The sequence below is a fragment of the Morus notabilis genome, unplaced genomic scaffold (assembly GCF_000414095.1).
Source record: "Morus notabilis unplaced genomic scaffold, ASM41409v2 Scaffold3071, whole genome shotgun sequence".
Classification (NCBI taxonomy): domain Eukaryota; kingdom Viridiplantae; phylum Streptophyta; class Magnoliopsida; order Rosales; family Moraceae; genus Morus; species Morus notabilis.
The window spans coordinates 1-14204 of NW_010365890.1; the positions used below are offsets into that span (position 1 = coordinate 1).

The following is a 14204-nucleotide window of genomic DNA, read 5'->3' on the forward strand; positions in this document are numbered from 1 at the left end:
AATTTTTAATGCCCTTGATAATCTTGTTAATGAAATGGCAACCGAGTACCTCAAACAAGAAGGAAGCGACATAACGAGTTGTTTAAGAGATATAGTAAGCTATGATCTTTCTTGCTTTTCTGATACTTAATTTAACTTTCTACTTTGAACCGAGTAACATTAATGACGGTTTTTTTTTTTTTCTTTTTCGATGTAGTGGTATGAAACATTTCTTTCATGGCTTGTGGAATCCGAGTGGGGGAGCAGTGACAGCATACCATCAATGGATGAATATCTTAAAGTTGGAATGATATCCATTGCCACTCACACCACAGTTCTACCAGCTTCATGTTATTTGAAGCCAAGCTTACCAAATTCCAAACTCCGACCGCCGAAATATGAACCCCTTACAAAACTGCTCATGATTATTTCCCGACTGTTGAATGACGTGCAAAGCTACAAGGTGATCATCATTAATTTCACTTTCATTTCTTAAATGAAAATATTGGGCAACTGATATAAAAAACTTAGCGCATTTCAATTAAGTTTGGCACTCACTAAACAACTCGTTTTATATTAAAATCCCTGTTATAATTTATTAGATAAAAGACAAAAAATATGAAAAAATCAATATGTGATAGTCTAATACAAAATAGTAATCATTAATAAATTTGGCTTCCATTACTACAAAAATAATCTAATTACATGCAATAGTCCCAATAATTTTTTTCCCTCATGTGGTACGTACGTACTTGCAGAAAGAAAAAGATGAAGGCACACCAAACTCTGTTCTACTCCACTTGAGAAACAACCCCGAGGCAAACATTGAAGAGGCAATCTCTTACGTGGGAGAGATGTTGAACAAGAAAAAAGAAGAGTTTCTTGAGCATGTTTTGATGGATGACTTGACAGATCTGCCCAAAGAATGCAGGCATCTTCACCTCTCTTGTTTGAAAGTGTTTCAGATGTTCTTCAACTCTTCCAACCGTTATGATTCCGACACCGAAATGCTTGAGGACATTGCCAAGGCAATCTACATTCCTCCACAAATTCATTCCTCAAAGAATTATAAGCTTCCGGGTCTTGTAAAGGCTCCGGTACTAGGATCCTTTCCTACGGAAGCAAACGTCACGAAATGTTCAGCCATCAAATTATTTCATGGCCGCTTTGGCAAGCCCTCCAAAAATTTCATCACGAGCAGTTTGTCTGTGCGTCAGCGTTCTGTAACGTATGGCAATGTCATGCTGTGACGTGTTGTAATGTGTCAAGTACATTATATTTTATGCATGTTTACGTCAAATAAGCAAAAGCGTTTACTCGCTTTAATTTGTGCTCTATTGTCTTGGTCGTCCTTTTGTGTAATATAAGATATTAAGATGAATAAATATTACGAAATTAAGATATCTAAATTTGCCGTTTTATGCTTCCGTAGTCTCATTCTTAATGTAACGAAAGTTCTTGATGAATGAATATATTTAATTCCGTACAGGCAATTCAAGGATTAGAAACCGGCCGGGTAGCAGAAGCTTCACGCTAAAATTTTTTGCTTAAAGAATCGATTAATATAATTTTCCATAACAAACTATGGTATGATTTGAATAGAGAGAGAGAGAGAAGTTGGTTATAATCTTGCCATCCTGTTCTCTTGATTTCCTTTTTAAAGTTAATTAACGCCGTTTCAATAAATTGTCAATCACAATTAGCTGTCGTTTTTGTAGTTTCTGTCCTTTTACATTAATATTTGTCTTCTACAGTAAGGTTGGGCCGGCCCTGGGTCAACCGGCTGGAGAAGTTGGCTGAGAATTAAGTGAAATAAAAGGAAGAAAAAAAAGTAATAAATAGAAAAGTAGGTGGAATAAGTGATATTAATTATAAGTCAGACTTTTTTTAGTAGAAACTTTTAAATCTATTTCAACATGAAATAATTTGATCAGGTTAACTTGGCTAAATGAAAAAAGAAATAATAATGTAATTAAAGTAGTATGAAAAAAAAATGAAAATAATTAATTTGTTGTTAGGTTTGATGTAGAAAATTTTACAACCTAATAATCAAACATAGGTTTAAAAATTCAGATAATATTACTAAACAAATTTTTAAGCTATCGTAAATTTATCAGTGTAATCGCTAAACTAAAGCTGATCATTGTGGATAGTCAAACTCCTCTACACTTCTCTATCAATTATAGTGCCAAATAAAAAACTCGACGCGTAGAAATATTAAGCGATCATGAAAAGTGAACTATAATCGAACATTTAAAGAAGACGATTGTCCGCAACATTAGGAGTGTAAATAGACCGGGTAGGCTCAGATTGGGCCTAAAATTTGGGCCGAGCCGCAACACTGTATTTGGCTCACAAATCCGTAACCCTTCGGGTTACCTTGAGTAGGCTCAGTTTTGCGGGCTAGATGGGTTGGGCCTGAACTTTTGACTGTGCCCCAGCAACATGTTGGAAAGAAAAGTAGGGAGAAAGAGTGAAATATAATTAATACGCAAATAGTTTATAAAAGTTAATAAATAGGTAAAATTACTATTTTTGTCTATAATTTTTCTGGTTATGAACCATAACTTGACAATTTATTGTCCATAATTCACGATTTTTGTCCATAACTTGTCTGACTATGAACCATAACTTGACAAATTTATCCATAACTTAACAAGTTATGGCCTATTAATTTTTATAATTAAAAATTAGTATATATACTTTCTTAAACTTTTTATATTGACTTATTTTTTACTATTTCTGAGAAAAGTATTGTTTTAACAACCAACCATTACTGAGATTTTGAGTTACAATTTCGGTGGCCTTTGGAGGAGAGACATGACACAATGACAGAGGAAGCTTACATGCCACGATCCAAATGTTCACTCATCTTAAATGCCACGAGTCTCAAAAATGCCACATGTAATTTAGTTTTTTTTTATACTGAAAAATCAGTTTTCAAATCTCATACACTTGGTTAATATTTTCGAAATAAAAAAGTAAATTTCTTTTTCTAATCTGAACTTTTATCAGAAGATTGAAAAAACAAAATCTCCACGACCCCATGACTCCATTTTTGCACAATCGTATCATAAATTTCCATAAATTTGATGTTGCTCAACGAAGAGACGACAACGACAAATATTTTTTTCTTTTTCATTTATTTATTTTAAGGAAATTCATTTTCTTTTCGTGGGTTTACTATGAAGCCTTTTTTATTATCTCGCCGGAAAACAAGATTATGAGCATTGTCAGCATATTTATGATTTCTTTGAACGAGGAAGGTACCAACTCTGCTGGTAATGTTATTTACCCACCCTCGCCTACACCTCAATTGTGGCGTAGAGATTGAGTTCCATATATATATATATATATATATATATATCAGAGATGGTATTCTTGCATGAAAGGTGTTTTTGAAGTTTCTTGTGCGATGAGGAGCTCAGCTCCGAGGTGCACAGAATTATAACCAACAAGAATAACACCCGATCAACTAAACCCAGCCTCAACTTCTCTCTCTAAATTCTGCAAAACCATCTCTCACTGTAACGCAAAGAGATTCTTTCATTGCCAAAGAGGAAGCGGCAAGAGTCGAAGGAGAGGAAGCGAGAGAAAGACGAGAATCAATTTGAAGAAGAAGACGAGAACCATATCTCTCACTTGCCGCTGCATCTTCTTCGTTAGCTCTTCAGATCTACAAGAACCCAAATCTCGTAGGTTCGTATACGCGCCACTCTGAAACTAGTTTTCATGGAAGGCCCCATTGAGATTTGGATTTTGGAATCCAACAACAAAGAAGAAAGAAGACTTTTAGAAATCTAAGCCCGAGTGCGATTTGAGTTTCTTTATTTTATTTTTTTTTTCCGATATAATTCAAACTAAAAAATGAGTTGGTAAAAAAAAAAAATACATACGTTCATGTTTCATAAAATTTCACAGATTCTTTATTTACTATCGTCTTTTTATTCGTTTTTTTTATGATAAATATACTTATAATAAGTTTATGTTCCATAAAATTCACAGTTTTTTCATTTACTATCGTCTTTTTATCTGTTTATTTTATGAGAAATATACTTATTCGTTTCTTTTTTTTATGATAATATATACTTATTTATATGCTTTAAATTCTTTTGCGGTTGTCAAGTATTTCCTAAAATTAGCAAGTATTTCTGGCGATTGTCACATATTTTTGCCGATTATTAAGTATTTCTTGTAATTGTCAAGTTTTTTTTTTTTTTTCCTTCTGTTATAATCAAGCATTTTGCTTAGAAGGAAAAAAAAAAGAAAAAATGAAAAGAATTTTAAAAAATCAGATTTAAAAAAGAAAATTAAAATCCAAAATCGAAATTAAAAGAAGAGCAAACAAAATTTTTTTTTTTTTTTTCCTAATTAGCAAACACAACTGTTAAAAAATATAACCTCTACTTCAAACTGTTTCAACCCGTTGCAAGTTACACTTTTCCTTCTACGTGGAAGCATCTTAACCACTATATTAATCCAACGGTTTCAATTTACACGCGCACGCTGCTGGGAAAAAGCATTCTGGCAGAATAAAAGGACCCTAATTTCGTTTGTTTGTCTTAAATTACTATTGTTGTTTCGATTTTGGTGTCCTTTTTTTTCCAAATTGTCGTCGCTTAGGTGTGCTGAACATTCTCATGACGTGCATAGGTTTTGGCCACCGTCATTCCCGTACTTATCGTATTTAATTCTAACATATAGAAATCAGAGGAGTAATAATAATTTGAGATAATTAAATATTTATGTATTATGTATTTTTTTAATATCGAGTAACATTAAAAAAAAAAATGTCTTTTTACTTATTTTATTTCTGTATAATCCATTATGGTAGACCGTGAAATTATATAGTCCTTTCGAGAGGACCATAATGTATATGGCTTCTATGTACTTATCACGAAATTAGAAGGCAGTTTTAGGTTCTTCGCAAAGGAGTACTTCATAAATAGTGGAAAAAAAAAAACAAAAAGAAAGAAAGCCTCCTCTCTATATAATAATATTGGTAAAGTAGCACTGGCGTTTTATTTCTCTATTTCTAGCATTTTCCTGCTACACTTCTCAGGTAATATGCCATAATATATAGTAAGATCAGCAAAATCTTTTCCGAGTGCTACAAATACAAAACGCTCGTCACATATGAGGCTAAAATACAAAATACTCATCGCGTAGAAGGTGGAGATTCCCCACTGAGAAAGGATGTGAAGAATGCGAGAGAGTTGTTTGGTTTGAAGCAAGGCACTGCATGACCAGCTCCTCTGAACGTTGCAAAAGTAAGACCCTCGTATTCTTGGAACCAACCACTCACCTGATTATCCAAACCATTTTGTTCACTTCGGTTAGTAAAACAACATTCAGAACATTCCCTTTTTTCATGGATATAATTATATAAAAACCATTTATTGCACTTAATGAGTCAATTTGAAACAATTTAATGTAAAAAATATTCAAAGAATCATTAAATTGTCGGTTTGGTACAATGTACTCGTATGGATTCGTGTATCTCCTGCAGAACCCTTTTTGGGTCATGCCTCTTTTGTCATACATTATTCACTAATGAATCAAACAAATTTAAACAAAGTTTTGAAGATTGTCCACATTTTTTTCGTACGCCGTGGAGCCGGCTCCCACTTTATTTAAAAAATAAAACCATTAAGATTTGAAATCTGATTGACACACGTACACACTCACGCACCTAACCACTTGAGCTATAAATTGTCCGCATAATATATGTATATTTACATATAAATAATAAGTTATCCTTATAATCAGCATCACAAAAAGAATATGATCAGTAACACAAATATTGAAAAGGAGTTCTAAAGTAGTTTAGTACTACTGATTTTGACCACTCTTTAAGACTAAATGGGTTAATTACCTGCTTCTGGTGGTACCATGGCCTCCATGCCTTGGTGATGGGCAGTCCAAGAGAACTCAAGCTATATCTTGTAGACAGCACAGGAACTCTTCCATCTGTGTCCCCACTGAGCCACATCGACAAAGATTAATTGGCAATTGTCCAATAGCATATTCTCACATTATATATATATATATATATATACACACATATATGATATAAAAAAAAGAATTCATGATTATACATATTATGATAAAAAGAAGAATTCATTATTACATATATATATATATATGATAAAAAGAAGAATTCATGATTATATATATTATGATAAAAAGAAGAATTCATGATTATTTTTGTACCTGTAGACCCATATTCTGAGCCCAGCTGCAATGAGCTTTTTGTAGATGGGAAGAACAGATGGCTTTGAATCAGACCACTCTCTGAATATTTTAAAGCTGCAGAACAAATATTGGTTGAACAATAGGTTATGTGATATTGGGAATTACTCAAATAAGATCTGGATTGAGTGACTGATCAGGAAGAGAGATCATTCATTACTTGCAGATGCTCCAGTTTCTGAGGTGAAGACCGTCGTTTACATGAAGGGCCTTTTGCACATCGAGTCTGTTGTAAAAGGCCTTCGCATACTCGTCGAGGCATGGATCGTAATACCCTCCCATGATCCTCGGCATCTGGTGGACACAACCCGATAACATTTCATGTCAAATATATGCAATAAAAAACAAAGTTATTTATAACATTTGTACATTTTTAACCAGTTAGGAATTGACTCATAACACTGTGAGGTCCTTATGTCATAGTCTATGAGTCTGAGAGTTGAAATGCGAATTTGTAATTGGTTAAGAAGGTATCGTGACAATAAGTACCATTGTAGATGAGCGCTTCATCATGACTTGGAATGAAGAATCCTCCGAGCTAGCCGAATCCGCAATGCAAACCGAGGTGTAAAGGCTGTAGATGTCGATCTCCTTGTACTGTTTGAGCACTTCGTCGACGGCCTGATTACACTGGTCGTTGTCCCACGTGTTGTTACTGTTAAAATCACAGTTTTCTTTGATAATCTTGTGAGTTTCGTCTGATATCACTGCGTGGCTCCAGGCATAATCCACCAGCCCTTTCCAGTCCTCAGCATCAGATGTTTCAGGATTGCCCAACTATAAATTGTTCGGAAAATAAAGCAATTATAATTCTGCAAATGATCATAAAAATTTAATAGCAGGACTGAAGCAGAGAATATATGAAAGACTGACCAGGATGCCCTTGATATCAATATGAAGAGAAGGGTCTTTATTTTTGTCATGGACGAGCTCAGCCAGCTCAGGAACATATTTTCCTGTTGAATATTAAAAAAAAAAAAAGGAAAAAAAATAGGGAATTCAATAGAATTTTAGTTGCAGCAAAGAAATTAAGGGTCAGAATTAGTAGGACATCTTTACCAGCATAGCTCTCCCCTGCTATGTAGAACGACCGATTTCGGTACGACGGAAACTTGAGGAACCACTTTTGCAGGAAAGTATAAGCATCATTTGCTGATATGAAGGGAAAAAAATTGATGTTATAACGGTTAACCATAGTACTGTCTGAAAGGGACAATTATGCAAGGAAAACAAACCTGTAAAGTCATCTCCCAGATTGTCATAATCAGTACTGGTATTTGAGTATGAAAAGCCAACCCCAATTGGAGATTCCAGGAATAACATGTTGGCCTCTGCGTCATCAAAAAACATGATAACTAGTTTATTAAGAACTTGTTCTCAACTTGTCATATCAGGACCACTCTATAGAAATTTATGTTATTTATAGAAATTAATTAATTAATCTATGAGTTTAATTATGTGTAGATTACAAAATATTTGATTAATGGATATAATTAGTACTCCAACCTGTGTTCCATGAAGAGGGATTATATTTAAGTCCATGGCCATCAGTGTCCACTATGAAAGGACCAATCTCTTGAGTTGCTCCATATCCAACAGAAGAGCACCCAGGACCTGAAACATAAAGCATCTTGTCACCTTAGCTAAGAACATAAAATAAACTTCCACAATGATTTTTGGTCATTAAAAATGTCTTTGGGTGAGTTGGAAAAGTCACAAAAATTAAATATTAAATTAAAAAAGAAGACCCCCACTAAGAGATTAAACAATATGATAATCATAATATGCCCTTTATAAGAACTTTATTGATCAATTGTTTAGTCACAATATTATGTTTGTGTAGGGTGAGAGACTGTCTAAAGATAAGGCAACATGAAGATATATTTATTGAAGAAATTTTGCTTAACTCTCTCTTTCAACTCATATCTATGGATAAGTATGGAATAATAGAAATATAGATATGAATAGGATGGTGGATGTGGTCAAAAGATTGGCTTTAGAACCGAAACCATGAACCTGAAATATGTAAGGGGAAACTCATAAAAATTTGTCCCACTAAAACAAGTTGCGTCAGAACCAAATAGCATACTTCCATAATCCTTTCCTTTGAACTTTGTTGTGGTTAACATGTTCTAATTAGCATATCTACTTCCCAATAAGTGAGAGACAAAATCAAAGTTGAGTAAATAGGATAAAGAAGTTGCAAAAGTTGGAAGAGCTAGCAGCTTTTAATGACAAGCTCTATGAAGAAGGGGAAAAAAAAAAGTATTATTTGACGTGACACTTTTGTTATATGAATACCTCCATTAAGCCACAGTACTAAAGGTTTTTCGTCGGGGCGAGAAGTAGCCTCATAAAACCAGTAAAAAAGAGCTCTTCCATGTGTTTGATCCACCGTAACATAGCCAGCGTAGTGCCGGAATTCTACCTGTGGCTGGCCTGGCAAGTTGGTCACAAGGTGGTCAATGTTCTCAGAAGGGTTCAATTTTCCACTAGTACTAGACCATTTCCAGTGCCTAAAACCACAAACAAGTTCAACAAATTCCAGAGCAGTAAGAGCCAGAGTAAAGACGATAACCTTTGACACAAAATTGATCATTTTGGAAGCCTAAGACGAGTATAACTATAGCTAGAGACAAGTCCTACAAGAAAGGGTATGAAACCATGTGTGAAAGAGAGAACACCAACAATGTGTCTATTTATAGTCATCGGGGCAGTACTAGTGCATCCACTAAATTATAGAAGTGGAAAGATAATTAAGAAAATTAAAAATATGCATGAGAGAAGATTCCAAGGTGGAAATACGTGTTTTAACAAATTAGCCTTGTGTGACATGGATTTATCATTAATTATGTAGTCAGCTTCTAGACTATTCTTTGCATGAACAAGTGCCTATATAAGTGGTACCTCCTTTTATGTTGTGTGGGTTGTTGAATCATATCCATGAACAATGTCAATGAGAACACACCTTTAGCGCAGTTTTAAATTTACCATATTTGGTAGGAAAAAAAAAAATATATATATATATATGTGTGACGACCCTAACTTTTGATTGTCGTCTTATGCTCATACTTAACATCTTTTAATCTCTACCATTTACTAGTTATAACTTCTTAAAATTCCAGGCTATTTTTTTCCATGTACGTTAAAATGCTGTAGCATTTAGCTAGCATTCTGTTTTCAGCCATTCCTAAAAAGTTGTAGCATTCTGACAACATTCTGTTACATTAGTCATCAAAATACATAAAATACTATTTTATTTTACATATAAAGTTCAGCAGCGTTTCCAAAACATGTGAGGTATCCACAACCCACTTGCCCACATTTCACTGATACATTCTCTCTGCATGCCCAGCAACAAGTTTCAGGGAGCCGATGCCTTACCCATGCTTCTTACAACACGAATAAACTTAATGAGCTTTCGCTCAGCAAGTATCAATAGGTCATAACAGATACAATAATTATGCACACCCATATATGCATTCATGACATATATCCTAATACATTCTGTACTACGAAAACGTATATGTTTTATGTTCTTCTTCTTTCATTTCATACTTTGTTCAGCTTTCATCTCATTATAGTCGTTCATATTGTATTTTTACGTTTTGAACAACTTTCATTTTTGTGTTTCTCATTCTTGTTTGCAGATACCATACCGTTATATGGAATGGTTTCTGTGTTTCATTTTCTTGTCTTTTACTTTTTATGGGCCCTGTCCTGTTGTACCATAGCGCGCATAACCAGTGAGGAGTGGGGTAGCTAACCAATCCAACTCAGTCACGGTTTCATATCTTTCATAGTCTTATAATAACCTTTCCTTGGAAGGCTGGTACAAACAGGACGTTTAGTCTCTTACCGTTTATCAATTTTCTCATTGAAACGGTAACTTTAATTAAATCTTATGAATTTGTGCATTTTTGAACAATTTAACATGAGATTAACTTTTTTATTAAAGTTTAACTCTTTCTCGTAACTTGACATTAACTTATCATCGATACATACTTAACATTATATCTATCTAACATTCAAAATTCCATAATATGCACAATTTTTGTGCAACATAGAAAAGTAAGCTTGTTCGCGATATAGCCATAGAAAAACTATTGTACTTACAGAAGTTTCGCTAACAATGCGTCCTTTGTCTCCCTTGCTGCTGTCCGACTTCAACCGTTAATCAGCCCTATTGCATAAATTTTTCGATCGTTAGATTCAAAATCTAAGATCAATAATTACATTGAAATTTACGTCGGAAAGGTCTACAATCCTTATGTTTGGTATTCAACCTCAAACTATTTCCTATCTCAAGGATTTGCACTAAAACCGTGCAAATTACTCAGTCATAGGCCTAATTTTCAGTTTCAATCCAAAACTGTGAATTCTCGTTGTGTTCGGTTTCTAACCATCACCGATTATCGAAACATCTTTCTTTTCACACTTTAATCACATATTCCTCTTGAAATCCAGTTTTAGTTCAAATTACTCAAACTAAATTCCGGCAGAGTTTCGCCTTATTTTTCTCGTTTCCCGAGTTTTCAATAACTCGTTCTACTTTCGATTCTGGTACCTGGAGTCAAGATTCACATTCCTGAACACAGATTCTAACATAATATTGAACAAAAACACATGTTCTTCCTCAATCTAGGTTCACGGATTTTCAAAGAAAATCCATCAAAACTTCGTTCAATCGTTTTAATACTTACACACTCCTATTACGATGCTCTACAAAACCTCGGTTTTGATTTTTACTTTAACGGAAGTTTTCCGAGATGGGTTACTATTCATCTAACTCAAGAAATCATAGAATTCTCATTTTTAAATCCGAAATCTTACCTCTAAAAGTTGAGGTTTTTCACTGGAACGCCTCAGGTTACGTTTCTACCGGATTGAATGGAAGAAATCCCAGTAAAAATGCTTAATTTTTCCTTTCTCCGTCTCTCTCTCACGTTTCTTTTTTTCTCCTTATCTCTGTTATGCCTTACATTAATGGCATTAGTAAGTTTATGTGTTATTTTTTTACAACTTGAGTTATCAAGTTAACGTGAGTCACCAAGCTAAAATAGCTTAAGCATATAACAATGCCAAGTGGTATTATTACATGTGCAACCCATGTTCACCTTACGTAATAATTATTTCTTTCCTTCTTTTTTTTAACGTACTAGAGATAATCTAATCTTTTATATATATATATAATGTAATAATCATTTCACTTTTTTTTAAACGTAATTATAAATAATCTTATATATATATATATATACTATAACTTGGTTCCACTTGCTTTTCTAGACTATCGAGTACCCTGGGTCAAACTTTTCATGTTCAACTCAATTTTCTTGGGTATCTCATTGGTCAATTTCTTTTTCTGAAATTATCATTTTAATAGATTCAGAATTGCCCAAAACGCATACCCTTGCGATACTCATGTTTTAGCAGTTTCCTGCTTAAACTGACTCGGAAAAATTCTGTTTCAGAAACTTTTGCTTTTTCCTTACCTCTAATATTTCTACTCTTTTTTTAGCTGGTCATTTGGTATTACTATTCCGGAAAGGATTTTGGTCAAATACCGGACTGTCCGAATTAGACCTAATTTTTCCCAGTCATTACAATATATATATATATATATATATATATATATATATCAATAAACATATGACGGAAAACCATTTGTTAATGAGCATGTTTACAACATAAATAAAAGGTCAAAAAGCATATGAGGCAATGAGAAGTTTGAGTAGTACTTATCCTATAGATTTAATTGTGTTCCAGACAAGTATATATGCCTTCTCAATGCTACATATACTATAAGATTTTTTTTTCTTTTTCTTTAGAAGATTTGTGTCCAAACTTGGTTTATATATGGCGGAGTACCTAACTTTTTTCTTTAAATATTTACTTTTTACTATTCTTAATTTCTAATAGTATTATTATACGGTTTATTTGAAGTTATCACGTCCAATAGAGGGGTGGTTTTTCGTTTCTCTTACATGTATATGTGTGTGTATATATGTATATATTAATAGTGTATACACACACACACATATATGGTCAAAGCTAGGCTAGAGACTACAAGGGATGTTGGTTTAAAGAGCGAAACTCTATAGTACTTTTCTATAACATCGGTAAAAAGAGGGAGTCGGTGTTTTATGATGTGGAAAGTACTGATTGGTTTTTCGAAATCATTTTCCTTGATGGAAACTTTTGCCTTGTGTAATTGACTCAGCTTTGTTACTTTTGTTTTTCTTTTATCTTTCTAATGCAATGTTTTTCCCTTTAATTTTCAAAGTCTTGGATTTACATGGATAAGGAAATATTTTTTGTGTTGCTCTTCTTTTACTGCGCGTGCACACATTTTCACATACATATAAAGTATATACATTTTCACGTTTCTTTTTTTCTCTCTTTTTTTTTTTTTTTTTTTTTTTTGTGAGAAGCACCAAACGAAATACCAAGTTTCCCTGAAGGAACAGCTAAAGAGTCCAGCACGTTCCTCGCGTGGCCTAGTCTAAGAATAAAGCGTATAGAAGGAACCTTTTTTACTTTTTTGAAAATTCATGAAATCGGTTCATATCCACTTGCATACAGCTCCGTGGGAACAAAAGACCGTCTTCTTAATTCTTATAGGTTTGAGCCTCAGTGTGCAAAAATAAAGTGTAATTGGTAGAACCACAAAAGTCTAGGCGGTCTCATAAAAACCTTTTAAGAATGAAACCCAACAGAAAAAATAGTGCGTGATCGGAAAGTTTTCCTTGAAATTAAAAGACCAAAGCAACATCAAAAAGACGCCATGAACTTCAAATAAGCTATTAGAATCCCTCATTAACTGGAGATATTGGCATGATCCACTTAATAAGGTGAGGGCAATCCTCTCCTAATAAGTCGGTTTTGTTAGGTTAAGTTAGGCCCAAAATCCTTTAATTTCTGTAAAATGGTATCAGAGCATGTCCAGTTTTGCAATGTTGGGTCCCCTAATATCGACTTATTCGCAGCGGTTTGGCATGGTCCATGCTGTGCGTGAGGGGGCGTATTAGAATCCCACATTGACTGGAGATATTGGCATGATCCACTTAATAAGATGAGGACAATCTTCTCCTAATAAGCCGATTTTGTTAGATTGAGTTAGGCCCAATATCCTTTGATTTTTATAAAATAAGTCATAAAGAACGCCACACCATAAGAGATCTAATCACCAAAATCTGTAGTAAGGTAAATCGAGCATCTTTATCTCGATCCATTTCAAAATGGAAAAAAAAAAAAAAAAGGACTTGAACGGCCTCTTAATAGCATTAAGACTTGTAGTATGAGTAGCAATTTGTCAACCAATTTGTTTACCTTCCAAAAATATATATATAAATATATATATATATGACTCTTTGTAACTTAAACCTTGTTGTTTAAGAAAGACATGATACTAAGAGAACTTTTCTTCCTCTAGAAACAGAGGGAATTAACAAGTGCTAGTAAGAAACTTTCTGGCACATTTCAATAAAATTGGCACCCATCAAAACTCTCATATCCATCCAAGAAATAAAAAGATACGGGAGTCGATTCCCCCACTCAATATACTAAGCAAAAATGAAAATTTCAAAAGCTAAACAAAAGGAAAGAATAAGCAAGTCTGAAGGGCAACACAAAATAAACAAGCCAGAAAAACTTACAAGTACTCAATATAATTGAAAAAAAAAATGAACTAGTTGCAACTTCCGAATTATAAGGAGATCTAGATGTCCAAAAATAGAAGGAGTATGACTAACTAAAATAACCAAAAACAAAAAAACAAAAAAAAACAAAAAAAAAACAAAAAAAAAAAAAAACTGTGCGTGATCCTCTAAAAGAGACAAGTGACTGTTTTCACTACTTAATTAAATCCATTCTCACCTCAAGCACGAAAAAAGAAAAATTAGGTATTTTATTTTTGAAATTATTTATCATTGCCGTTTGCAAATGATCAGCTCAAAAAGGAAACTATATATGTA

The 14204-nt window shown here is 33.6% G+C and overlaps 2 protein-coding genes across 2 annotated transcripts; one reads left to right on the forward strand and one right to left on the reverse strand.

Annotated features, from left to right (window-relative positions):
* Positions 1 to 28: 28 nt before the first annotated feature.
* Positions 29 to 1382, forward strand: LOC21386032 ((E,E)-geranyllinalool synthase). Its single transcript, XM_010108750.2, has 3 exons — positions 29 to 94; positions 197 to 442; positions 738 to 1382. Exons 1-3 carry the CDS (start codon positions 35 to 37, stop codon positions 1227 to 1229), a joined length of 798 nt encoding a protein of 265 aa, XP_010107052.1. The 5' UTR covers positions 29 to 34; the 3' UTR covers positions 1230 to 1382.
* Positions 1383 to 4896: 3514 nt separating this feature from the next.
* On the reverse strand, positions 4897 to 8884 carry LOC21386033 (serine carboxypeptidase-like 31). Its single transcript, XM_010108751.2, has 10 exons — positions 8533 to 8884; positions 7738 to 7845; positions 7467 to 7562; positions 7291 to 7383; positions 7105 to 7187; positions 6721 to 7008; positions 6392 to 6525; positions 6193 to 6288; positions 5855 to 5960; positions 4897 to 5284 (listed from the first exon to the last, which is right to left on the reverse strand). Exons 1-10 carry the CDS (start codon positions 8828 to 8830, stop codon positions 5138 to 5140), a joined length of 1449 nt encoding a protein of 482 aa, XP_010107053.1. The 5' UTR covers positions 8831 to 8884; the 3' UTR covers positions 4897 to 5137.
* Between the last annotated feature and the right edge of the window lie 5320 nt (positions 8885 to 14204).